This window comes from Crocodylus siamensis, chromosome 12 (assembly GCF_052110815.1).
Source record: "Crocodylus siamensis isolate JL-2025a chromosome 12, ASM5211081v1, whole genome shotgun sequence".
Classification (NCBI taxonomy): Eukaryota; Metazoa; Chordata; order Crocodylia; family Crocodylidae; genus Crocodylus; species Crocodylus siamensis.
In genome coordinates this window covers 22,526,620-22,552,846 of record NC_143406.1, presented here as the reverse complement: position 1 = coordinate 22,552,846, position 26,227 = coordinate 22,526,620, and the positions used below count along the sequence as shown (strand labels likewise).

The following is a 26,227-nucleotide window of genomic DNA, read 5'->3' as shown; positions in this document are numbered from 1 at the left end:
CAGGGTTGTTCATCCAAGGTATACTTGTCCAGAGAGATTTTAAATTTGTGTAATAAATAGAAACTGTAAGTGGAAAACTAAAGGAAAAGTTGAAAGAACAAACTTGACAGGACGTCAGGGTGGTTTGTTGAAAGCAAGAGAGGACCTGGTAATGGTTGTATACATACACAGGGGGAAATGATCAAGCTTCTTCCGTATAGCCGTTGTAAACTTGAGTAAGTAAGTGTCCTTGGAAGTACTTTTATGTGGAGCCATAGGGTTGGGGAGGGACTTCAAGGGTCATCGTATCTAATTGCTAGTACAGGTGCAAGGTATGCTATTCCTAAACCATCCCAACCACAAGAATTAATGCCTTTGGGGGCATAATAGTGTAGAAAGGGTTTTTATTTACTCCAGGTATGAAACAGAGTAAGTGTTCTCAAAATTTCCCATGCTACTCTAAACTCAGTTGTAGATAAATTAGTCTTCTAGCCTTGTGAAGTTAATTTTTTGGCCTTTGGTAGTTGGGTACCTTTCTTCATAAGACAGCCTCAAATCATTAACAGAACATACAATGGTATATCTTACCATCTTAATCTGTCTTGCTTTACTATTTGAAATTGAATTTTTTTTAAACTAGTTCTCAGTAGTAGCTTATTTAACTAGTCTTAGGAAGTGCTTTTATCCTCTTCAGAATCTATACTTTATACTTTTTTGTAACCCATACAGCTTATGAAGGTAATTTTTATATATGGACTGTGTAAAAATTGATACATAAATATTGTTTGAGATGCAGATAAGTGGTTTCCTTGCTTTGATTGCTGTTAAGAGCTTGATCAAGCTTCAGCAGAATCAAAATTAATGAGAATCCTATTCCTTTTGGCTGCCAGGTAAAACTGATTAGCACTGAAACAGGCACTAAAGTTTGGGAGAGGTGGGGAAATAAAGATGTCTTGGAGTGAAGGGCAATAGAATGCGTTCAAAAGAATGTGGAGGAAAATCTTAGAGAAAAGATGACAGAAAATACAGGAAGAGATAGCGAATGCAGTATAATAGGCAAATATAAGATAGTGGTGTAGAGAAAGAAAAGGTGATAAGTGGATATTAAAGATATATAAATATACACAATGAACTTGTGTTTGAAATAAAATAGAAAAAAACAACCTGGTAAAGGGAAAGCTAACAAATGGTTGGGGGGAGAAAAACATCAGTAAATAGTAAGTTGGTATTGTTTCCGTGAAAGTATATACAATATTGTTTGGGCATTCTACCAGTTTTTTTTCCTGATGGTTGCTTTCAGCGTTCACCTGAAGTCTTGAGATAAAGTTAAAGCTGTGTAAATAAGGTTATAGAATGTTCCTATCTGCTGGTTGGGGTGAAGAGGGAATAAGCATTTGGATTAGAATAAAAAACTTGGATTTTAACAAGCAGCAGGGGAAAATTCCTGTTCTTGTGATGTTTCATTTGTATTCTGCTGCATTATATGAATGAATTATAGAGTGTTTTAAAGACATGGGATACTTTATGAATAATACTCATTTTCATTTGTTGCTTGTTCTCCTAGGTCTCCTGTTCCCTTTTCCCTGCTTGTTATCTCTTTCTTCCCCTTCCCTCCCTTTTGCCCTGATCTCTTGGTATGTCTTCTTCCTATCCACAAGGGTTAGTTAAGGTGTGCTCCTGGTTATGCAGTTTACTTCCCATACAAAAGCATCTGCCCTGTGATATGGGGAAACTTGAGCTTTCAAGTCTTCCTTCTTCCCACCCCCCTCCATTATTATACATAGTTGTCAGAAACCTTCAAAGCCTATTGGCTTGTTAATTTTATGTCTTTTTAGCATCTCTAGAAGACAGAGTGCAGTTTTTCACAGCTTCAGAATACCTTGTGTGGACACTTTTTTGGGGGGGGGGTTTTTTTTTTTTAGTGTGACCTGTTTTTTGCCTTATGTCTTTCTGTTCTTTCTTGCTCCCTAAACAACTTTTTTTTCTCCTCAAACAAACTTTGTTTTTGTTTTGTTTGTTCATATCTTCTCCATTGTCTTTAATTATAAAATGTAACCATTTAGTTTTCATGAAATTTAAATATATTATAAATTATATTATCTTATAGTACTTTTCTGACATTGGTAAAATGTTAACAGACACTCACTTACTAACATGGGCTACTTCAGACCAGCAAGTAAGTCATGAGACTTTACCTAAACAGTTGGAACTTTACTCTATCTAAACATATTTCTCAGTCTGTTAAGAGTATGTATAGCTTACAATTTCAAATAATAAAGTATTTCAAGTTCTTGCCTTTGGTATAAAATCATAGGAGTCTTAAACTACTTGTTTGTCAGATCGCATACTATGGGCAAGTAGGGCTCTGCAAGGATGACTGGAAAACATTTATATGTATTCATTACACTATAGTAAGAAGTCAGTCAGTCAGATGTTGTGCCTGGGTTGGAAAAGATTCATGTTGCTCCTGTTTTGCCTGGGTGAGGGACAGTTTGCCATGTCCAGCTCATTGCACGCTCGGATACATTTCCACATCAGTTTTTGAGTTGCTGAACTATTCAAATTTACATGTTTTAATTTCTAATGAAACTATTCTTTTTACATCTTCACTTAAATTATTTTATGTTCCATTACATGTTAAAAATAGCCTTCTGTATTGTGGGCTTTCATTATAATATACTACAAAACATCTAGTGTGCTGCTATAGCACAAAGGGCTAATACATTTCTCATATGCAAACAGGGATGTATAGAGTTAAAAAGGTAATTTTATAGCCCTTTTAAGAGCAGTACTAGAATATTAATGATGCAGGGTTTTTTTGTTTTTTTAAATGGACAAAAATAAGAGATTATAGATAAGAGAGACAAAAATGAGTTGAGATTTTAGGGAAGCCTCTTGCCTTGTAGCAAGAATGTTTGAAGAACTTGATTTGTTTAGCCTCTGTGAGGAAATACAAATTATCAAAGGGTCCTTTATTATTTTAAAAAAGAAAAGAAACAGAAAAAGAAATTGTGACAAGAACCAGTGGCTTGAAGCCGAATTCAGTTGAAAAAATTAGTGATGGACTGAAATCGAGAAGGAGGTTTAACTGCTCATACAAACTACAAGGGAAGTAGTAGATTTTATTTCATATTAAGTTTTCCTTTCTGGAAGATGTTTTAGCTAAACATGTATTATTGGGTTAGGTGGATAAAAGTTTATGGCCTGTCAGGTATAGAAAATAGTAAGTCGTGTATCATCATAATATCTGGTCTTTTAAATATCTGAAAATAACTGTCTTGAAAGACTACCTCACTTTTTTTCTTGTAGAATTCATTTTTGGCTACAGTGCATTCTTTGGAATTGAGTCTCTTTGTGGACAGACTGCTGATCTGAGGAATGTATATACAACTTATGCTAGAGTATTTCTTTAATGAGTAGAGAGAATTATTTTGGTAAATGTGATATTTTTTATTAGACCAGATATTTCTATAGTTTAGCACTCAGAATACAGTTTGAGGGTCATTATGGAAAAGGTGTGCTTGTAAACAGCGTTTTTTGTAGTCTGTTAGAGAAAGATGCTTGGCAAGTATAAAGTTGATGGAATGAGTATACTCGTTTACTGTTCACTTCTTTTTGGGGTTCTGTCATTTGCATAGACTTTTTGGTTTATTAGATCAGTGCTTTAGGTAGTTCATAGAACTACCAAAGTGTATATATGTTTCATTTTTATTTTATAACTTTGATTTATAATGAAGTGAAAATTGCCTTTCTTATGAAAGAAGTATGTTTTTAGCTCTTGATTCAAGACATTCAAAAGCAGCTGTTTGTTAATTCAGAATGGCTGCATTTAGCTCATGTTGGTTTAGTAATTTAAAAAATAACTCTTTTAATAGTAAAAAGCTAAATAGAATCCTGTTTTAATTTTAAAATCGCATCTTCCATTTTACTTTAGTTGTTTCCAGTTTGACATTGAACAATGTTCCAGTTTGACCTGCCAGTTCATCAGTGGCAGGTCCTGTCAGACCAACCTGGTGGCCTTTTACAATCAGATCACCAGATCATTAGATGCAGGGGTAGCAGTGGATATAATCTTCCTGGACTTCCGGAAGGCTTTCGATACTGTCTCTCACCCCGTTCTCATTAAGAAACTGGGGGGCTGTGGTGTAGACACCCACACAGTCAAATGGCCCGCCAACTGGCTGGAGGGCCGCACCCAGAAGGTGGTAGTGGATGGGTCCTTCTCAGCCTGGAAGGACGTGGGCAGTGGGGTTCCGCAGGGCTCGGTCCTCGGGCCCGCACTGTTCAACATCTTCATCAGTGACTTGGACAAGGGGGTAAAAAGCACCCTGTTCAAATTTGCTGATGACGCTAAGATGTGGGGGGACGTGGGCACACTGGAAGGATGCAACAGGCTATAGTCAGACCTAGACAGGTTACAAGGGTGGGCGGACAAGAATAGGATGGGATTCAACACAGACAAGTGCAAAATGATGCACCTGGGGAGGAACAACCAGCACCATACCTACAGGTTAGGGAACTCCCCTCTTGTCAGCACGGAGGCAGAAAGGGATCTGGGGGTCATCATTGACTCCAAGATGAACATGGGCCAGCAGTGTGGAGAGGCAGTTAGGAAGACCAACCGCACCTTGGGATGCATCCACAGATGTATCTCGAGCAGGTCCAAAGAGGTGATCCTCCCCCTCTATGCAGCACTGGTCAGGCCGCAGCTGGAGTATTGCATTCAGTTCTGGGCGCCGCACTTCAAGAGGGATGTTGACAGCATGGAGAGGGACCAGAGGAGGGCCACTCATATGATCAGGGGACAACAGGGCAGGCCCTATGAGGAGAGGCTATGGGACCTGAACCTGTTCAGCCTCCACAAGAGAAGGCTGAGGGGGGATCTTGTGGCCTGTTATAAACTAGTCAGAGGGGATCAGCAGGCATTGGGGGAGTCCCTGTTTCCCCGAGCACCGCCAGGAGTGACCAGGAATAATGGTCACAAGCTGGCAGAGGGTAGGTTTAGGTTAGATATCAGGAGGCGCTACTTCACAGTCAGGGCGGCTAGGGTCTGGAACCAGCTTCCAAGAGAAGTGGTGCAGGCTCCTACCCTGGGGGTGTTTAAGAGGAGGTTAGATGAACATCTTGCTGGGGTCATTTGACCCCAGTACTCTTTCCTGCCATGGCAGGGCATCGGACTAGATGATCTACTCAGGTCCCTTCTGACCCTAGAAACTATGAAACTGTTTGGGTCCCCCTTATTTGTAATTATTCTTAAGTAATACCAGTAGAGAGAGGTAGTTAGTCATGGTAGTGTGAAGTTAGGCAGGGCTGGACCCTAAGTCATATGGTCACTGTCAGCAACAAAGTTGTGTTGGCTATTTTAAATCAAAATTCTAAATTAAGAGCTGTAGTTGGAAGGTGGTATAATCATGTCAGCATTGAGTGTTTCTGTAAAGAAAATGGGTGTGACTTTTTTTTTGTACATGGATATGATCTGTTTTTCCCATGTCATAGTGAACTGATATTGAAAATTCACATACTTTTTTTTTTTTAAACGGCTGTCATTGGTTTAAGTTAAAATGTGATCCTTGTGTACTGAAGTTAAGTACAGTCTGATAACTCTATTATACAGGCCAATTATACATTAGTATTTGTTTGGATTCTTTGAAATAAAACCAGAAAATATAGTATAATATACATTTAGTTCTATGTTAATAGTCTAACTATAGAAGAATGACTGCATATTGATGGAAGGTGATTTAAGATGAGACTTCTATACTGGGGCAGATTCGAACAAAGAGAAGACCGATGAACAATCTTAGTATGCCAGTGATTTTCTATTCCTTTCTGCTTTTTGCAAATGTATGTTTGAATAAGCTGTCATTCTTGCAACCCAGTTTCTTCTGCTTGATGTTCTGTTTTACAAAATAACTAAATAAATCTTAGGATAGAAACACATATTACGCAGTATTTTCACTTAGTCTACTGTACAAAGGATGTTATTCTGTATACATAGAACACTTCTGTATACTGCATAGAGCACTTTTATATTAACACCCCCTAATGGTGTTAATATATGGTAAGGTGAAAGGCACAGTTTTTCATTAGTGTCAATACATTATATCAGTGTCATATTGAATATGAACCTATAAAAACAAATTGTCTTTTCAGGGTTTGTCTTACATATGTTTCTGTTTAATTTTTAGATTTTGGATCTTTGTTTGACTTGGAAAATGATCTTCCTGATGAGCTGATCCCCAATGGAGAGTTAGGCCTTTTAAATAGCAGTGGGAACCTTGTTCCAGATGCAGCTTCCAAACACAAACAACTTTCTGAGCTTCTAAGGGGGGGCAGTGGCTCTACCCTAAACCCAGGAATTGGAAATGTGAATTCAAGTAGCCCTGTCCAGCAAGGAGTTGGTAATCAAGTCCAAGGACAGCCAAACAGTGCTAACATTGGTAATCTGGGTGCTATGGGCAAGAGCCCTTTAAACCAAGGTGACTCTTCTGCATCAAGCCTGGCAAAACAGGCAGGCAGCGCCTCGGGTCCTACTACGCCTGCCTCACAAGCACTGAACTCTCAAGCACAAAAACAAGTGGGAATGGTGACGAGCAGCCCTGCAACATCACAGACTGGACCTGGGATATGTATGAATGCTAATTTCAGTCAGACGCACCAGGGCCTTCTCAACAGTAATTCTGGCCACAGTTTAATGACTCAGTCTCAGCAAGCACAAGGGCAGGTAATGAATGGATCCCTTGCAGCAGCGGGCAGAGGAAGGGGAGCAGGAATGCAATATTCTGCCCCTGCCATGCAGGGGAATGCAGGTAGTGTGTTGGCAGAGACTTTAACCCAAGTATCACCACAGATGGCTGGTCATACAGGATTGAACACAGCGCAGACAGGAGGAATGACAAAAGTATGTACCTATAATTTTGTATATTATTTTTTGTCTGTAGTTGCCTGTATTTCAGATTTCTTCCCACTGTTTGAAAAATTGATACAGAGACTGATGGCCAATAGAAGTTTAGGTGACTTGGCAGACAAGGTTCTTGGGGTGAATCTGATATATTTTTATTAGACCAATTTAAATAGTTGGAAAAAACTTTTTAGCATACTTTCAGGTTTAAAAACCCCTTCTTCAGGCTGAGGAAGTCTCCGCAGTTGGTGTATGCTCTTTCTTGATGCAGTGTACAGTAAAGAAGCCAGAGGCTGGGCTGGTATGCATGTAAGACATGAGGGTATTTGCTTTTTAATCTTTTATTAAATGCAAGATGGATATCTGTATTTTATATAAAATTAAGAAACCAAACTCCTAATAGCAGTTAGCACAAAATTGATTTAAATAGTACTATTGCTTCCGTAACTGACCATCTCTTTCGTAGCAGAAGAGGAAACTTGGGTTGTGCTTGAGTCATTTTTCTCATATGGAGAAAATTACAAGTTTCACATTTAAAATAAATGTTGCTTATAGTAATTTATGAAAAATTAACTTACATTTTTTCTTCTTAAAATTTAGGTGAAAAATTTGAATTCTATAAATTCTTTTTTCAATAGGGGAGGTATTATCACTGTTTAAAAATGATTTGTGTAAACCTTTTAGATTTAGTTGTGTATTGTTTTAAAAAAAAAAAAAGGAAAATGTTTTGTGGACTCTGCGATTTTATCAGTTTTGGGCACAACTAAAAATGACATGATAAAAGTAGTACTTCTCATAGTATAGTCATAAAAGAAGATGAGTAGTTACAGTTCTTCATGGATAAAATCTTGCTGGGAAATGTGGCCCAAGAGGGAGAGGGGGTGGCTGGTTGACCATAATTAAGGCCAATATAAGGTGTTGGAGCAACAGGCTATGTCAGTTCTTTACTTTTCTGTGTAGACTTCCTGTAAGTTTTTTGTAATGAATAGTTCATGGCTAGGTGTTTTCCTAGGATTTGGTGTGAGATGGTCCATTTCATGTAAGAACATAAATCATTTGGTAGGGGTACACTGTTAAAGATTTTGGGGGCCAATGCTGATAGCTGTTTTTTAAGGAGGCATATCGGCCGATACTGATCTGATTTCTGATATATAACCCTGCAGCTTGAAGAGCTGTGACCAGGTGGTAAGTCAGTTGTGGTGGAAGGGGCGTGGGGGGCAGATCAAGGCCCCTGCGGTGAGGGAGAAGTAGGGCTAGGGCAGGCACCACCCACCCATGGCTCATCTTGGGGAGTGGCTCCCGGTGCTGCACACACCCCAGGAGGACATGGGGAGCATGTGTGCCCCTGGATCTAGGAGGTGCAGGCTGGGCCTGGAGCCAGGGCTATGCCAGGCTCTTCCTGGTGGCAGCTGGGTTAGGCTGCACTCAGGGCAGGTGGTGGCAGTGCTGGGAGGGTCCTGCAAGGGGCTGCAGCCACCCAAAAATTCATTGTAGCCCCCCCTGTAGTCCTCCTTCCAGCACTGCCACAGCTCGCCTCTGCCCCCCCCCCCCATACACTCTCACACACACGCACCAGGAAGAGCCTGGGACAGCCCCAGCCTGCAGCAGCAGCCCACCCTGCCTGTGCCCCATGCAGATCTGAGGGCGCACATCCTCCCCCATACCCTCCCAGGGTGGGCAAAGTGGTGGGAGCCACCCCCAGTGGCTCTGTCCTGTGCCCCTTCCTGCCATGGCTGGGCAGCGCCTGCTCCTGCCCCAGCCCCATTCCTTCCCTCATTGCAGGGGCTTTGATCTGTCCCCCCCACATCTCTTGTCCAATACTGATCCAACTTCTGACACAGCGGGAGGGGTGGAGGGGGCTCCTACCACTGCTCCCTCTGTTCATCCGGGAGGGCAAGGGTGTGGCTGTGCCCCTGGATCTGTGTAGGGTAGGGCAGGCTGCAGCTGGGGCCAGGGGCCACACTGCTCTCTGCTCAGAGCGGGTGGCACTGGGAGGGGGATAATGGGGGTGGGCTGTAAACAAGCCATATTTCACTGTGGGGGCCCCCCCCATCCCCCTCCCAGCACCACTGCAACCCGCCCAGAGCACAGTGCATCGTGGCCCCAGCCCACAGCTGCAGCCCGCTTGGCCTGTCCCATGCAGCTGTGGGATCATGTTGCCACCCACCCCCCACCGCCGCCAGTGCTCTCCCAGATGACTGGCAGGAGCAAGCGGGCAAGTTGTACGTGGCGGTGGGAGCCACTCCCTTCGTGACCCCAGATGAAGTGCGGCTCTGTCCCACACCTGCTCTGCCCCGGCTGGTCAGCACCTACTGCAGCCCCACTCCCTCCCTCATCGCAGGGGTTGTTGATCTGTCCCCTCATACGCCTTCTTTCCCCCCTCCCATTCCACCTCAACAGACTTACCAGCTAAGGTAAGTTTCCTGATCACAGGCCCTAGTTCTCATGGGGAACCTCCTGACATCTGCTGGGAAGGCAGTACAGCAGTGTGCAGGCAATCCAGGCAGTTTTTGGAGTGTTGGGGACAACTTCCTGGTGCAAGCACTGAAGCGGCTGGCTAGGGGCTGTGTTCTTCTTGACCTTCTGCTCGCAAACAGGGAAGAATTGGTGGGGAATGTGCTAGTAGAGGGCAACTTGGGCAGCAGTGACCACAAGATGATTGAGTTCAGGCTCCTGAGGAAAGGAAGGTTGGAAAGCAGCAATAAGGACCCTGGATTTGAAAAAACCAGACTTTGACTCGGGGAATGTATGGGCAGGATCCTCTGGGAAGCCAGACTGAAGGGGAGAAGAGTCCAGGAGAGCTGGCTGTACTTTAAAGAAACCTTACTGAGAGAGCAGGAACAAACTATCTTAATGTGCAGGAAGACTAGCAAGTATGGCAGAAGACCAGCTTGGCTTAGCAGTGAATTCCTCTGTAAACTAAATTACAAAAAGGAAGCTTATAAGAAATGGAAACTTGGACAGACAATTAGGGAGGAGTATAAGAGTATTTCTTGGGCATGCAGGGATGAAGTTGGGAAGACCAAAGTACAATTGGAGTTGCAGTTGGCAAGGGACATAAAGGGTAATAAAAAGGTTTTCTACAAGTATGTTAGCAATAGGAGGAGGGTCAAGGAAAGTGTGGATGTCTTACTGAATGGGGGAGGAAACCTTGTAACAGAGGAAGCAGAAACAGCTGAAGTGCTCAATGTCTTTTTTGACTCAGTTTTCACAGACAGGGTTAGTTCCCAGATCACTGCACCTGGCAGCACAGTTTGTGGAGGAGGTGAGCAGCCAACAGTGGCAAAAGAACGGGTTAGGTACTGCTTAGAGAAGATGGACATATACAAGTCTTGTGGGGCCAGATGGGATGTCATTGCAGAGCCACTGGCCATCATCTTTGAAAACTCATGGAGATTGGGAGAGGTCCTGGATGATTGGAAAAGGGCAAGCAATAGTTCCCATATTTAACAAAGGGGAAAAAGGAGGATCCAGGGAACTACAGACCAGTCACCCTCATCTCAGTGCCTGGAAAACTTATGGATCATATTCTTAAGGAATCCATTTCTAAGCACTTGGAGGAAAAAGTGATTTACGAACAATCAGCATGGATTCTCGAAGGACAAGTCATGCCTGACCAGCCTGATTGCCTTCTGTGATGAGATGACTGACTCTGTGGATGTGGGAAGAGCAGTGGACATGATATATCTTGACTGTAGCAAAGCTTTTCATACAGTCTCCCACAACTTTCTCACAGGCAAGCTAAGGAAGTACGAACTGGATGAATGGATTGTAGGGTGGATAGAAAACTGGCTGGAGCATCAGGCTTGGAGACTAGTAATCAATGGCTCAATGTCTAGTCGGCAGCCGGTATCAAGTGGAGTGCCCCACGGGTCAGTCCTGGGGCCAGTTTTGTTCAGTATCTTCATCAACAACCTGGAAGATGGCACAGAGTGCACCCTCAGAAAGTCTGCAGATGACACCAACCTGGGGGGAGTAGTAGATAGACTGGACGGTAGGGCTAGGATTTAGAGTGACTCTTAGACAAATTGGAGGATTGGGCCAAAAGAAATCTCATGAGGTTCAATAAGAACAAGTGCAAAGTGGTGCACTTAAGACAGAACAATTCCATACAGCAGTACAGGTTGGGGGCTGGCTGGCTGGGCAGCAGCTCTGCAGAAAAGGACCTGGGGGTTACAGTGGACAATAAACTGAATGTGACCCAGCACTGTGCCCTTGTTGCTAACAAGGCTAACAGCAAACTGAACTGCATTGTTAGGTGTGTTGTGAGTAGGTCAAGAGAAGTGATTATTCGCCTCTGTTCAGCACTGGTGAGGCCACATCTTGGAGTACTGTGTTCAGACTTGGGCTCCCACTACAGAAAGGATGTGGACAAATTGGAGAGAGTCCAGCGGAGAGCAATGAAAATGGTGAGGGGACTGTGGGACGTGACTTCTGAGGAGAGACTGAAGGAACTGGTCTTATTTAGTCTAGAAAAGAGAAGACAGAGGGGATTAAATAGCAACCTTCAACTACCTGAATGGGGGGGTGGGGGTTGAAAGAGGATGCAGCTATATTGTTCTCAGTGGTGGTAGATGACAGAATAAGGAGCAATGGTCTCAAGTTGCAGCAAGGGAAGTTTTTAGATTATATATTGGGAATAATTTTCTCACTAGGAGGATATTTAAACACTGGAACAAGTTACCCAGAGGGGTTGTGGAATCTCCATCCTTTGAGGTTTTTGGAATCTGAGGTTGTGGAATCTCCATCCTTTGGAGTTGCTATTGATTCCAAGATGAACATGGGCAGCCAGTGTAGGGACGTGGTCAGGAAGGCTAACGGCACCTTGTCATGCATCCATAGATGCATCACGAGCAGATCTAAGGAGGTGATTCTCCCCCTCTGTGCAACATTAGTTGGGCTGCATTTGGAGTACTGTGTCCAGTTCTGAGCGCCGCACTTCAGGAGGGATGTGGACAACATGGAGAGGGTCCAGAGGAAGGCCACTCACATGATCAGGGGGCAGCAGGGCAGGCCCTACGAAGAGAGGCTACAGGACCTGAACCTGTTGAGCCTCCACAAGAGAAGGCTGAGAGAGGATCTGGTGGCTGTCTGTAAATTTGCCAAGAGGGACCAGCAGGCAATGGGAGAGTCCCTGTTCCCCCAAGCACTACTAGGTGCAACAAGAAATAACGGCCGTAAGTTGACTGAGAGTAGATCCAGGCGAGACATCAGGAGGCACTACTTCACAGTCAGGGCGGCTAGGAGCTGGAACCAGCTTCCAAGGGAAGTGGTGCATGCTCCTACCCTGGGGGTCTTCAAAAGGAGGCTGTACAATCACGTAGCTGAGATTGTTTGACCCCAGCATTCTTTCCTGCCCATGGCAGGGGTTTGGACTTGATGAACTGCTCAGGTCCCTTCTGACCCTACCAACTATGAAACTATGCATTCTAAACTTCCTCTAAATGGCTGTAAACTTTTCTAAGAAGTCTAGATCTAAACTGATTCTCTTCAAAGGCAACTTTACCAAAATTGGACCAGCACTGCACTCAGATACTGCCCGTCACACCAAAAGAGAACTTGCTAGTGTTACACTTCAGATTTTTCAAAAGAAGAAAGCTGATTGTATATTCTTCAGAGGGCCCTGCTAGAATGAGTTCTAAAAATTAGACTGAACAGCATAGTTTATTTTATTAATCAAGTGTAGTCTTTATATAATATTGCTTAGCAATAAACAGTCTTCATGCTCTGTGGCATGCATTGTGTACTGTCTCCTCACTTCATCCGTTCTTTTGGTACCTTGAAGTGCAGTTCAGTTCTCAGAATAAAGGGGCCTCTGCTACTTAACTTTGTGTTTGCAGCTACTGTGTGCACCCAGCTGCACCCCCCCCACCACCTAGTTTAGGACCAGCTTTTTAGAGTAGGGCCTAATTTTATTTACCCTTTTTCTTTGGTCCTGGTTTTGTTATTTACTACTTTTTGCCCCATGTGTATGAAGGCAAAAACTTGGGTGACTGATCCTTCAGCTTTCTTTCAGTCACTGTTTTTTGCTTCTTGTTTTCTTTAATGGTTAACCTGGACACACAGTGCTGGCTTTCATCCAGTTTTGAAACCTTAGGTTACCCTTAATTTAAACACCCCACTGGTATGTTTAGGAATGGCCTCTGAAGCTGGCTTATAAAATAGGGTTTTGAGACAAACATTGGAATCTGTCAGGTTGCTTGAAGGCTTTAGCCATTTCAGCCTATTTGAAGGTCTTCAAATAGCTCATTGTCCCAGAACCCTTTGTCTACCTCCTTACTTGCAGCTTGTGTAAGAAAGGAAATCATGTAAGAAAAATGGCACCTGGGTCACTTTCTGTTCTTCTGCGGCAGTGGTACTCAACTGGGATTAATGGCCCCCTGTGGGCCCACAGGCCAGTCTCAAGGGGTTTGCTTGGCCTGGCCCAGTGTGAGAAGGAGCAGCCTTGTTCCCCCCCTCCCCTCCAGGGCTAGGGCAAGTCCTGAGGAAAAGGGAGGGGTGAACAGAGCCCCACAGCCTCCATCTTTGGGCGGTACTTTGGGTGGGTGAGGCTCTGAGTTGCTGATGCTGTTCAAGTGAGTGGGCTTTGGGGTTCCGCACTGCTGAGCCCTGCTGACTGCACCAGGGGTGCTGTGGGTGGGGCTGGGGACCCTGGGGCTGGGGGGGGTCATGTGGGTGGGGCTGGGGACCCCTCAGATGGAAAAGGGTTGAGAATCCCTGTCCTACAGGATAGGAATGCTAGACTGATGGACTTTTTCAGTTAATGTTAAAAATAAACTGAAGAATAGTTTTAAGCAAACCTAAAAGTTCTGAACAACATCTGAAAAATCTTTTAATACAAAAATGCCCCGGTGTCAAAAAATTGCTGAGAAGTTTGTGAACAAACAGCACTTTTAAAAATGAGTGGATTTTAGGAGGCAATGCAGTTGACATGTTTAGGCCATTAAAACAAGAGCTCTATCACTTTCTAGCTTCAGGCATGATAACAGAACCCCTAAGCCACTTGTCAGATGGACACACAAGAAATAGATCCTGAGTATAACCACAGCTAGTCCTATTTAGAAGCTTAAAAACAATAAGGCTAATTAAAGTTGAGTCTTGCACTTTAATGGGGAGTTCCTCTAAACAAAAGAAGCAAAATAGATGCTCATCCTTACCAGTAACCTAGCAAAAAAAAAAAAAAAAAAAGAGTTTAAGCCACAAGCTGACAAAAGCATGTGTGCCTGTTGCCACATTATTATATAATAAAGGCATAACCTATGCAAAGTGCTATGTTTCTGAGTCGCATTAGATTTGTGACTCCCCACAGATTAGACGGATAAAAAAAAAATTACAGTTTTGTTTTGATTCTTGATACACATGACACATCCCCTCAAACTGAGGAGAGAGGAGGAAAGGGAAGACAGTGGAAGTCTCCTGGTATTTGGAGAAGATTGCGTACTTCAAATGGACCTTTCTGGAGAAAAATCACACCCCATCAACAGAGTCAAATTAAACATGCTGCAGCTAGGAAAGCTAGTTTCCTAATCTAGCTTCTTTTAAATCAATTTTCTTTAAAAATTCTCTGTTCTCAAGGGCTCTAAGAAATGTTTTAAAATCCTGTACAGTCTTCCTTAAAACCTTTTGGTTTCCATCTTTCTCTCTCTGGCCACTATGGCTTTTTTCTAAATTCTCCAAATTTGTGAAACAGTACCTATTTTCTGAATCCTTCCATTCTTTTTACTAGGATGCAAAGTTATCCTCAGAATAGTTCTGGCTTTGTGCCCCAAAGTAATGTTTATTCCATGTATACTAGAATGCTTCTCTGCAAAATTGCCAGAAATGTCAGGTCAGAGACAAGGACCAGTTCTGAAGAGCAGAAGGGGGAATATAAGTACTACTTCAAAACAATTTATTGTTGTTAAAGCCCAAATGTTTGTACCGTTCAGAGGAACTCATCAGGACATCTGACATCTAAGTTGCATTTAATCAGCCTGGCTAAAATGATTAAAGGCTTAGCTGGTAGAGTGCCGAGATATTCTGCCAGAATAGTTATTTTTTCAGAATAGAGCAGCATTCATAGTGCTCCTGCCCTCTGCTTTTTAAGGTATGCAGTGCCTTACCTAAAGTAATACTTCAGAATGCTGTAGAGAGAACTTCATTTTATTCAACTAGTTCAGAGAGTGCTTTTACTTGAGGATAGGTTCTAATAGTGTAAACGCAGCTTGAGCTTTTAAGGTTGACCTACGTAAAACTGCTCTTAAATAGAGGTGAGATTGCAGCTTTTCCACAAAAACATTTTTTCCCTGTAAGACATAAAGGCTTTTCTCAAGACTAGTTGCCTTTTCTGGATGATAGTGTAGTTAGATGCAAGTTACTGAGCTCAAAACCAGAAGTAGCTGGACAAATGTTTTTGACTTAATCTTAGTATTTTAATTATAAACCAGTATGGCTTCCCATTTGATCTTTCATAGGATATTTTGAAATTTTTGTTTTAATCTATTTTGCCAGGAAACTTATTTTCTTATGATTGTTTATAGAAAAAGTGTTGCTAATGTATTAAAAATCACTTTAAACTTCACTGCAGTCCAGAGAATGCAGACATTCTAAAAACTCGAAAGCTTGTGTGTCGGACTCCCCTCATGACCCAGGCTGGATTGGGACTGCTCCTTATGGGTCAGATTTAGCTCAAGTCACACATAAGTGGCTCTGGCTTGTGGCACATGTCAGCAGCAAGGCCAGTAGTGTAGGAGGCAGGGCAAGTGAGGGCCAAGTGACAAACCAAGCAAACACAGGGTGATTGGGGCTGTATCAGCCCTTGCTCACCCTCAGGCAACTGATAACTATGTCCACCAGGGCCCAAGTGCCCTGGCTTCGGCAGCCTGCCACACCTCCCAACTTCCAATTGCTGCTGTACTGGTAGAGTGCCTCCATATGTCTGACGTCCATTCTCTAAAGGATGATTTCTTGGTTCCAATACATGGAATTCTTACCGGCGAGCACCAGCTGTTAAGAGCCCAACTGGCTAAAAACTTAGTTTTTCAATTTAACTATCTAGATTCCTTTTGCTTCAGGTGTGGGGTTTTTTTGTTTTGTTTTGGATTGTTTGTTTTTGGATGCACAGTTCTGTTGATTGATGAACAAGCAAAGCTCGGAGTGGGAAAGTCTCTCCTCTTGCCATATGCTTATGGGTAAATCTACATTTGGAGCAGTTTCAAAAGACGAGCTGCTGATCGGGAACATGCAGCTGCTATTTTCCAAGTTTTGTGCACAAGTTGGGAGTGATACAAACATAGGTAAACAGCCCCAACTTTACAGCCTACTTGCCTGAAACTTTAACACTGCTTCATGCAACAGTAATAGCTGCTGCGTGGTTCAGAGCAAGAGTCCCCTTCCCTTCCCCTTCCTGCTCCCCTGCACACCTCCCCTTCTGAAATGGCTCCAAATCTAAGTTTGTCCATACCCAGTATGCTTAGGTGGCATAGAATCGTAGAAAATAATACTGGAAGGGACCTAGGAGGTTATCTAGTCCAACCCTCTGCTTGGGGCAGGAATATACTTGACCAGGGGGTCATCTAGTTCAGCCTCCTGCTCAAGGTAGGAGCATTCCTAACCAAACCATTTCATGCAAGAGTTTCTCTAACTCAGGGGTTAGCAACTTTTTCTGGAGGGGTTAAGGCAGAGAGGGGACAGAATGATCCTCCTGGGATGGTGGAGATGGGTGGGGATTAGAAGCCAGCTGCAAAATTGAATGGGTTATGGCTTAAACATTTAAAAATGCAATTTTGCTCTGAATAGTATATGAGAAAATGTGTTTAATCTACAGATTAGTTTATCCTGCACCTATCAACGTTTTTTGACTTAAAGCTTGACTTGTCACTACTATTTTTTTGTTCCTGTTATGTATCTTAGCTCCTGCAACAGTGGAAGAGGCAGAACTGTCTCTGTTTTCATGTGCAAAGATAATTATTTACTAAATTTTAGTTTGTTGTACAATCTAGTGGAAGACATCAGTAACCGAGCAGTAATTTTCGCAAGTGTTTAGCTATAGGTGGGCTTGCGTATGGTTTAAGTGATGCGTGAGAGAAGAGAACAAACTGCTGATTGAGTCCAGATTTTCTCTGCAAGGCTAGCAGTTTTAAAAAGACTTGAAAACTGAGCATGCTGAATTTTTAAGATAGTGAAAAAGTAAAATAAAAATGTTATTTCTAGACTATCCTCTCAGAGTAGAACAGCACTATTAAAATCTACTGCCAACTGTACTGAAGTCTTTTGTTATTAAGAATTTTGCTGCCAACCTCAAATCAAATTGGTTTCTCTTTATTGTAATACTTCTACAGTGTTGGAAATTGAAATGTTATTCCATGTAGTGTGTGTAGGATCTTAGACATGAAACATACACATACTTCTGTTAGTTTGAAATTTTGTTGTTAATGTGTGAAATGTTTTATTTTTAGTTATAGTCTTTTTGAAATTTTCTCGTTTTAACTGAACACATGGTGATATTAGCAGTTCTGATTATCAGCTTTACCAGTCAAACCTTTGAATACCTTGTTGCTGCTGTTCTGCTTGCTTTTTTACAGCTTTTTTTTTTAGTGTTGCCAATCTGATGTTGAGAGAGAGAACTTGCCAATTTAAATGTTAATCAGTAGAAGTTACAAAGTATCTGGTTAGCTGAATGCAAACAGGTGGCTTTGTCCTAGTAAGTTTTCTAATAAAGCACAAATCACTTACAAATTCTGTTACACAGAAGCGTTTCTGCTGCCAAGGATTTGGGGGGGCGGTTCTTTTAGCTAGAAAGTTTTTTGCTCTCCCAAAGATTAAATTTTGGTTTTGGTACTGGGCAACGAAGTGAGAACCTGTACAGAATGCTGTAATTAGAAGCATGTTTGAAGAGATGTCAAGACTCAACCAGCATTATGGTTTGTAAGTCGAGTGCTAGTGGCTAGTAATATGTAAGATAATAGAATAAAGTTTTAGAGTCTCTGCATATAGTATATTGAGCTGACTAAAAATGAAGCAGTGAGACTGTTAGGGAGAGACGATTCAGCAGAAATTTCAGCAAAGTAAAAGCACTTTTTCCCTTTGTATTTTCTTAGCCTTCTTGTTTTGAGTTTTCTGTCAAGTTGTTTTAGGAAGTCTCAGGGTTTTCAAACTGGAAAAAAATGCTGAAGTAAAGATTGACTAACAAAACTTGTCAGAAGTTATATTCTAGAGAGAGCGCGAGAAGAGCACTGCCTGGAAAAGCCTCTGGGATAGGTTTCTTTTTCACTTTTAAAGTTTGTCGATTTTATTTTTATCTCTTAAAAATTAAAAAGAATAGGTTTAAAGGGAAAAAGGAGCTTTTTTCCAAAACATCTAACCCAGGGGTGGGCAATTATTTCAGGCAGAGGGCCGCTTACTGGGTTTTGGCAAGCCATTGAGGACTGAATGACAGGCAGCCAGGGGCAGATAAATATTCATTTTCTAAATTTCTTAGGGGCCCTGCGGGCTGAATAGAATGGCCTGTCAGGCTGCATCCGGCCTGCGGGCTGCATTTTGCCCACCTCTGATCTAACCAGTTCTACTCTGCAATGACAGTGCAACAGTAAAGTACAAATGCAGACACTGTTATAGCCCTCTTACCCTTCCCTTTGTGCAAGCCCGTGTTCTGAGGAAATAATCTTCCTTATCTATCATTTTGCTTTGTAAATCCCAGTCCCTAGTCTGCTTGGCTTTAATGGACAGTTTGAGTGTTGCGAGTAGTATACTTCGTAGAGGCGCACTGTCAGATCAGCACCAATAAAAGGAAAATTAACATTATTGTCAGTCAGCTTTTTTTAGCTGATGTAGCTGATAATGTCACCAATAAATGCCACATGTATACATGTAGCTCCCAGTGCTGGCACCACCCACACAGCCCAAGCAGTGGCACAGCCCCTGGCCCTGAGCCTACAGTGGGCAGCCTGCCTCAGCCCCATGCACAAATCTGAGGGGGCACATGCCCCCCCATGCTTCCTCCAGGGGTGCATGCAGTGGCAGGGAGCACCCCCCCCCCGGTTCTGTCCTGCTCCTGGGGTTACATTCACTGCCCTGGCTAGGCAGCCCTGCCCCTACCTCACTCCCTCCCTCACCATGGGGGCCTCTATCTGCCCCTTCTCCCCCCCACCGCTCCCCAGTCTTACTGTCAGGAGGCTGATGGGTTGCATTCCTCTGCATCAGTTATCAGACTGGTATCATCTGATATGGCTGGCTAATAATCGGTCATCAGAATCGGACAAAAAAAACTTTATCGGTGCACCCCTAATACTTTTTCTGGCATCCATGAGTGAAATTGGGCTAGTACATCATCTTTTCTTTTTCCTCCCCTCTTTCAACCAAAACTCACCTTTCAGAACTTGATGATATACAGAAGAAATAACGAAGCACACAGCTGTATATTACTGTATTTTCTTGTATGTAACACACCCTGGAATATTGTGCATATCTGTTTTTGAAAGGCAGAATGAATAAAAAAAGGTATTTCCTTGTAAGTAACTGAGTAGTAGCAGGTAGGAAGCCAGGCCTGCTCATAGTTCTGCTTCCTTTGGATCATTGCAGATTTCACATATGGTTTTACCCAGTAAATGGCAAAACCTGCTCTTACCATGTTTCTCACGTATAATGTACACTTCAGTTACTAGCAACTAGTTTTGAAATGAAAGTCATGTGGGAAAAAAAATACAGTCTTTGAAGCATTTTAAGTAATCCCTACATCTGTCATGCTCTGACTATCATGAAGATCTCCTATAGTTGGTAAAGTTGAAATGGTTGGACAGAAGACGCATTTAAGTATTATTTTCACTGTCTACTTCCGAGGATTACCTATAGCAGGCAAAATCATCTAAACAGTAATATCTATCCAAAGGTTTGTGTTTGTATTCCTACTTTCTGTAGATACTAACATCATAAAAGAAAGTTTATACAGTGTTCAGTAACTAGATCTATTTTCTGCTATTCTGACATATTTACATACATAGTTCTTATTTAGTAACAACTTTATACATATATGTGATGCACTGATAAAGATTTTTTGGGGCCAATACTGATGGCCGATTTATTAATGAGTCATATTGGTTGATGCCAATCTGATTCCGATATGTAGCCTGGCAGCTTGGACAGGAGTATTCAGCTGATAAGTATGGGAAGGAGGCAGATAGAGGCCCCTGCAGTGAGGGAGGGAGTGGGGTAGGGGCAGGTGCTGCACAACTGCAGTAGGATGCAGGATGAAGCTGTGAACCACCTGTCTGGGGGCATGTGGATCCTGCTGCTGCACCTGCCCCAGCCCCAACACCTCCCCCCCCCCCCCCCCGCGCGCAATCGGGAAGAGCTCGGTGATGACCCCAGCAGCATCCAGATCTGGGGGGGCCCCCATGGTTCCCTTGTGGATGTGTGCAGTGGTGGCATGCGCCCCCCTTCCTCCCCTCCCGAATGAGCTGCTCGTGGCTCCATCTCGTGCTCCTCCCCACCATGGCTGGATAGCGCCTGCCCCACTCCCTCTCTCACCGCAGGGGCCTCGATTTGCCCCCTCACGCCCCTTACCTCCTCCTGCTGCTTCTCCTCCTTACAGACTTACTGGCTGGATGCTACTCTGCAAGCTGCTGCAATGGCCGTGTGCATGCTGCGGCTGCATGCATGCACGAGGCATTTATCAGCAACATTATTTTGGCCCCGTCAGCCAAAAAAGGCTGATTATGTCAATTTTCCTTTTATCGGTGCTAATATGATATAGACCAATGTATTGGTGCACTTCTAATTACGTACCATACCATAAATACATCCAGTAGTTCAGCTGAACTGTGCTCCTGGAATAATGTGAATCTCACTGATGAGAATTAAGGCTGATATATAAGGACAAAGCTTTTTTGGTCAGGTGGGCAAGCCATGGGTACAGAAGACGTAAAATTGAGCCTGGAATTTGACTGCCTGTTGGAAATACTGCAAAACTTTTGGCATCGTCCTTTTGTGGTAATGAGATATTTACACCATTAATGCCTCTCCAGTCTCTTTCTTTACTAAAAAACAAAACTTTCTTAAACTTCTCTAAATAATAACTTCTGCCATAAGTTGAGATGTTATGTTTGAAAAAAGGGACCATAAATAAAGATGGCATCAGTGGACTTAGGGACTTAACTATTTTAGCATTTGGATCTACCTAGATCAGGGGTGAATGAAATACAGCCTGCAGGCCGACGAGGCCATTCTATCCATCCCGCGGGGCCCCTAAAAAATTTAGGCAATTAATACTTATTTGCCCTTGGTTCTTGTCAAAAATGACAAGACAGTAGGACCTAGGGGAAGTCCAGCGGGCTCCCACAATAGCAAGGCCCACCCCCCCGCCAACCGGAAGCCCTGGCCAGGGCTTCTGGCTTGGGACCACATGGCTGCCCTGTGCTGGAACCACAGATAAGGGTTAAGGTGGGGGGAAGGGCAGGGAAGGAGGCCGGGGGAAAGCAGCCCTGTGCCTGGTGCCCCACGCTGCAGCCCCTTGCAGCCCACGTGGGGTGCCTGTTCCTGCTCCGGACAGCCCTGCGCAGGCTGCAAGCGACTACAGGAGGAAGTGTTGGCCATGGGGTGGGGGAGGGGCTGCTCCCTGCCCCCTCCAAGCACTAGGCTTTTCCCTGGGCTCTTTCCCAGCGTGAAGGAAAGCGGCCCCTCCCCCATCCCATGGCCAGTGCTCCCTGCTGCAGCTGCTTGCAGCCTGCTTAGGGCTGTCCAGAGCAGGCACAGGCAGTCCCATGTGGGCTGCAAGAGGCTGCAGCGCATACCATCAGGCATGGGGTGGGCGAGGGGTCTGCTTCCCCGCCCTGCACTTAGCACCAGTTTGTAACTCGCCCCTGCTGCCAGCCTGGGCCCGGCGCTGGCTCTGGGCTCACCCGTTGGGGCAGCTGTGGCCCCCCCACATGCTGTGCCAAGCAGTGTTTGCCACTGCCACCTATGGGCTTCCCAGTGTGTGAGCTCTGGGCGGGCAGCAGCCAACACTACTCAGCACGGCAAGTGGGGGGCTGTAGCTGCTGCTGCCACGCACAGCCCTGACTGGTGAACCCAGAGCCGGCAGGGAGCCCAGGCTGGCAGCGGATGCGGGTTACAAGCTGGTGCCGAGCACAGGGAAAAGTGGCCCCTCACTCATCCCATGGCCGGTGTCACATGCTGTAGCCACTTGCAGCCCGTGTGAGGCTGCTTGTGCCTGCTCCAGGCAGCCCCACATGGGCTGCAAGCGCCTGCAGCAGGGAGTGCCGGCCATGGGGTGGGCGAGGGGTCTCTTTTCCCCATGCTCAGCGCCAGCTTCTTTGCCAGCGAGCAGGGGTTGGGGCTGTGCACTACCCCCCGCCTCTACACCACGGGGCTGGGGGATGCTGGGAGTGAGCAGGTATGGCAGCATGGGGGCCCACACCGGTGTCCTGGGACCAGGGTTGGCAGAGCCCAGAGCAGGGTGGCAGGGGCTCTGTAGAGCCAGGCCAGCTGCCCCCTCTCCCTGCTGGTGCAGCCCAGCCTGGCTCCACAGACCCCTGCCAGCCTGTGCCCCACTTTGGGCCCCACCAGTGCTGGTCCCAGGACATTGGTCCCAAGACGGTGACCAGGAGGCGAGTCACCTGTCATGGGACGGGGCTACCCATGTAGCCCTTGACAGCTGGCCAAAAGTGGGTAAGTGGTCCTCTGCCCAAAATAGTTGCTTGCCCCTGACCTAGATGTTATGGATCAATGCTGATCTCATGAAGGAACACCTTGAGAGGCTGGACACCAAGTTAGCCGGCCCTGACAGTTTACACCCAAGATTACTCAAGGAGCTGGCCTGCATCATAGCTCAGCCCCTGGCACGGCTCTTCGAGAACTTCTGCCACTGTGGTGAAGTGCCAGATGATTGGAAGAAGGCCAATGTGTTGCCTATCTTCAAGAAAGGGAGGAAAGTGGATCCGGCAAACTACAGGCCCATCAGCCTGACCTCTATCCCAGGGATGGTCTTAGAAAAGATTATTAAAGAGGCCATTCTTAATGGACTGGCTGGTGGCAACACCCTGAGGGATAGCCAGCACGGGTTTGTTGCAAGTAGGTCTTGCTTAACCAGTCTCAATTCCTTTTATGACCACCTGGACAAGGGGGAAGAGATTGTCTTATATCTTGACTTTAAAAAAGCTTTTGCTCTGGTATCCTATGATCACCTCTTGGCAAAACTAGCCAACTGCAGCCTTTGGGTCCACCATGATCCACTGGCTGGGAAATTTGGCTCCGTGGTCGGACCCAGAGGGTGGTGGTTGACTGAAGTCAATTATAATGGTGCCCTGTGATCAGTGGGGTCCCACAAGGCTCTGTCCTTGGACCTATATTGTTCAACCTCTTCATTAATGATGTGGACATTGGAGTCAGAAGTGGATTGACCAAGTTCACCCATGATACCAAACTTTGGGGTAAAGCATCCACACCTGAGGACAGCGGGGGTAATCCAGCCTGACTGACAGGCTCAGGAAATGGGTGGATGAGAACCTGATGTTGTTTAACGCCGAAAAATGCAAGGTTCTCCACCTTGGGAGGAAAAACCTGCAGCATCCTTATAGGCTCAGCAGTGCTACACTGACTAGCACTACGGATGGGAGGGACTTGGGGGTCATGATTGACCATGAGATGAACATGAGCCTTCAGTGTGATACTGCAGCTAATAAAGCGTGCAAAATGCTGGATTGTATCCATAGATGCTTCTCAAGCAAATCCCATGACGTCATTCTCCTGTTGTACTCAGCCTTGGTGAGGCCACAGCTGAAGTACTGCATCCAGTTTTGGGCAATTCAAAAAGGATGTGCAGAAGCTTGAGAGAGTGCAGAGGAGAGCCACATGCGTGATCAGAGGTCAGGAAAACAGACCTTATGACAAGAGGCTGAGAGCTCTTATGACCTTATGACAAGACTCTTCAGCCTGGAAAAGCACAGGCTCAGGGGCGATCTGGTGGCCACCTATAAGTTTATCAGGGGTGTTCACTAGGATCTGGGGGGGAACGTTTGTTCACCAGAGCGCCCCAAAGGATGACAAGGTTGGACGGTTTCAAACTTCTGCAAGACCGTTTCAGGCTGGACATAAGGAAGAATTTCTTTACCGTCTGAGCCCCCAAGGTATGGAATAGCCTGCCACTGAAGGTGGTTCGAGCACCTACTTTGAACACCTTCAAGAGAAACTTGGATGTTTTTCTTGCTGGGATCCTATGACCCCTGCTGACTTCCTGCCCCTGGCGCAGGGGGCTGGACTCTGATCTTCCAAGGTCCCTTCCAGTCCTAATATCTATGAAATCCAAGAGAGAGCTGGTAGTATAAAACCTTAAATTGGTTCCATGTAGTGCATGTACTCTGTCTTCCTGAATGAGTCAGTAGGTCATGACAGCTTACTTTCTGTGATCTTCTGTGTCCTGGGGTAAAATGTACTAGTGTGTGATACTGTGATGTAATGTGTAGGCTGCTATAATTCTCAGCATGCATAACTAGTTTGCTGATGCACTAAGCTTAGTTTCCAGTGTTCATTTTAAACAAGATCACCAATATAGCTTTTTTCAAAAGCCACGCATTTATTAGCTCTACATGTATCCTCATTTTGCTTTTCATAAAAAATTATGCTTGTTTGTACAGTAAGACTTTAGACTGAATGTAAATTTCTATCTCAAAATGTTTGGAAATGTTTCTTCAAACAAGCACGTGCCTTATTAAAAACTATTAAAAACTTATTTAAGAATTTCTCGTGTATGACACAATATAGACTTCTGTAATGTGACAAAGCTGTAATGTTACAAAGGAGAAGGCTAGCGCCAAAAAGAAAATAACGTCTAAATAATCCGTAAATAAGCTAACACGAAAGGGCACCCATGGAAATGCAGTTTAATTGATATTGGTAGCATTATAATCAGTACCCAAAACCATATTTTCTTGAAGTAACAGGAATGGCTTCTTATAAAATGGATGGCTTTACATTTTAGAATGGAGACCTATAGGTTCCCCATTAATTAAATAATTTGCAATACCCATTCAAAATATTGTAATTATTATAAGTATGGCCCATTTTTAATTTAAAATAATAACACTATTAATATTAAACACTGGCAGCATCTAGAAGCCTAAATCAGGTAAGGAGCAGATTAAGCAAGTATGAACGGACCTGCTGAAGGTATTAATAGTACCTTGATATCAACTTAGCTTTATCCAGTATTTCTCTCAAAACTAATTAAGTTGTCTTTATGATTTTTTTTTTAAAGAATTTCAACAAACTGAAGTTCTGTTATAATTTATAGTTAGATTTAGTTCTTGATGCATTTTGTATGTGGTACCGATTTAACTTTTAAAATATATGTTCTGTCTTTAGGTATGTATTAGAACAGTGGCTGTGTGTCCAGATAGCAATTCACTTTCTGCTCTGAACTAGCTCTCATAAAGTAATTTTTAGGCTGATAAGAACACATTATTGGCCAAATATTTAGTGTTGCTAAGAAGTTTATATTTCGAAAAGCTGAACTTTCCACAGATAAACCTTCACTTATTTATCTAAGATTATTGATCAGATCTGCAAGGCATGCTGTTTAGTACAAAAGTGGTGGTATTTTAATCTTTTATATATTATTCTAGATATTCAGTTCCAATCAAAATACAGTCCTTAAATGTAAACTGCAATTACTACCATTTACAACAAAGAAAAGAACAAAAAGAGGGAGGGAATTCCCATACCAGATCAGTCCTTCCTAGTAGATAGGTCTGTAGAGTTGGATCACATTGAAGTGACTACAGAAGTTTTAGAACAAATAGAGAAATTAAATACTGTATTTACTTGAATAGAAAATGCCCCTAATTATAAGATGAATGCCCAATGATTAGAGTTTATATATCTAATTATATTAATATTAAGATATATTAATTTATTAATCATAATATTATATTAAGATTTTACACACACGAGATATATCTCTGTCTACCTGTATCTATCTCTCTAGCTCATATATCTTTAAAACACAGCTGCAGACAGACAAACAATTTATAAATTTGTTATAATTGTCCAGGTATAGAATCAAAGTATTGGAGGTTTGCCCTGTATTTTGCACACTGCAACAGCAGGAGAATTAAATCTGGGAAGTCAGGTAGCTCTTTGTTTTCTACCCCTCCGCCCCCAACTTTTTCCCTTGACAGTCCCTTTCCCCTCCCCCTACTGTCAGACCCTGCTCTCCCTAAGCTGGTGGAAGTGAGGAGCATATCTGAAAGCAACCTTGAAATTAAACAGAGCTATAGTAATTTACATACAATATCCATAGACTTAGTTCATCGAGAATTGGTATGTTACCTTTTTTTTAAAACTGCTGCAAGTTTTCCGTAAACTCAGTTTTGAGCA

General features: G+C 43.7%; 1 protein-coding gene across 3 annotated transcripts in view; it reads left to right on the top strand.

The window, feature by feature from the left end:
* The window catches only part of CREBBP (CREB binding lysine acetyltransferase), a 182,032-nt gene that overhangs the window by 10,657 nt on the left and 145,148 nt on the right, over positions 1-26,227 (top strand). For all 3 annotated transcript variants that reach the window (XM_090024768.1, XM_090024767.1, XM_090024766.1), the window contains exon 2: positions 6,168-6,880. In XM_090024768.1, coding sequence (XP_089880894.1) covers positions 6,168-6,880 — 713 coding nt within the window. The remainder of the gene's footprint in view (positions 1-6,167; positions 6,881-26,227) is intronic.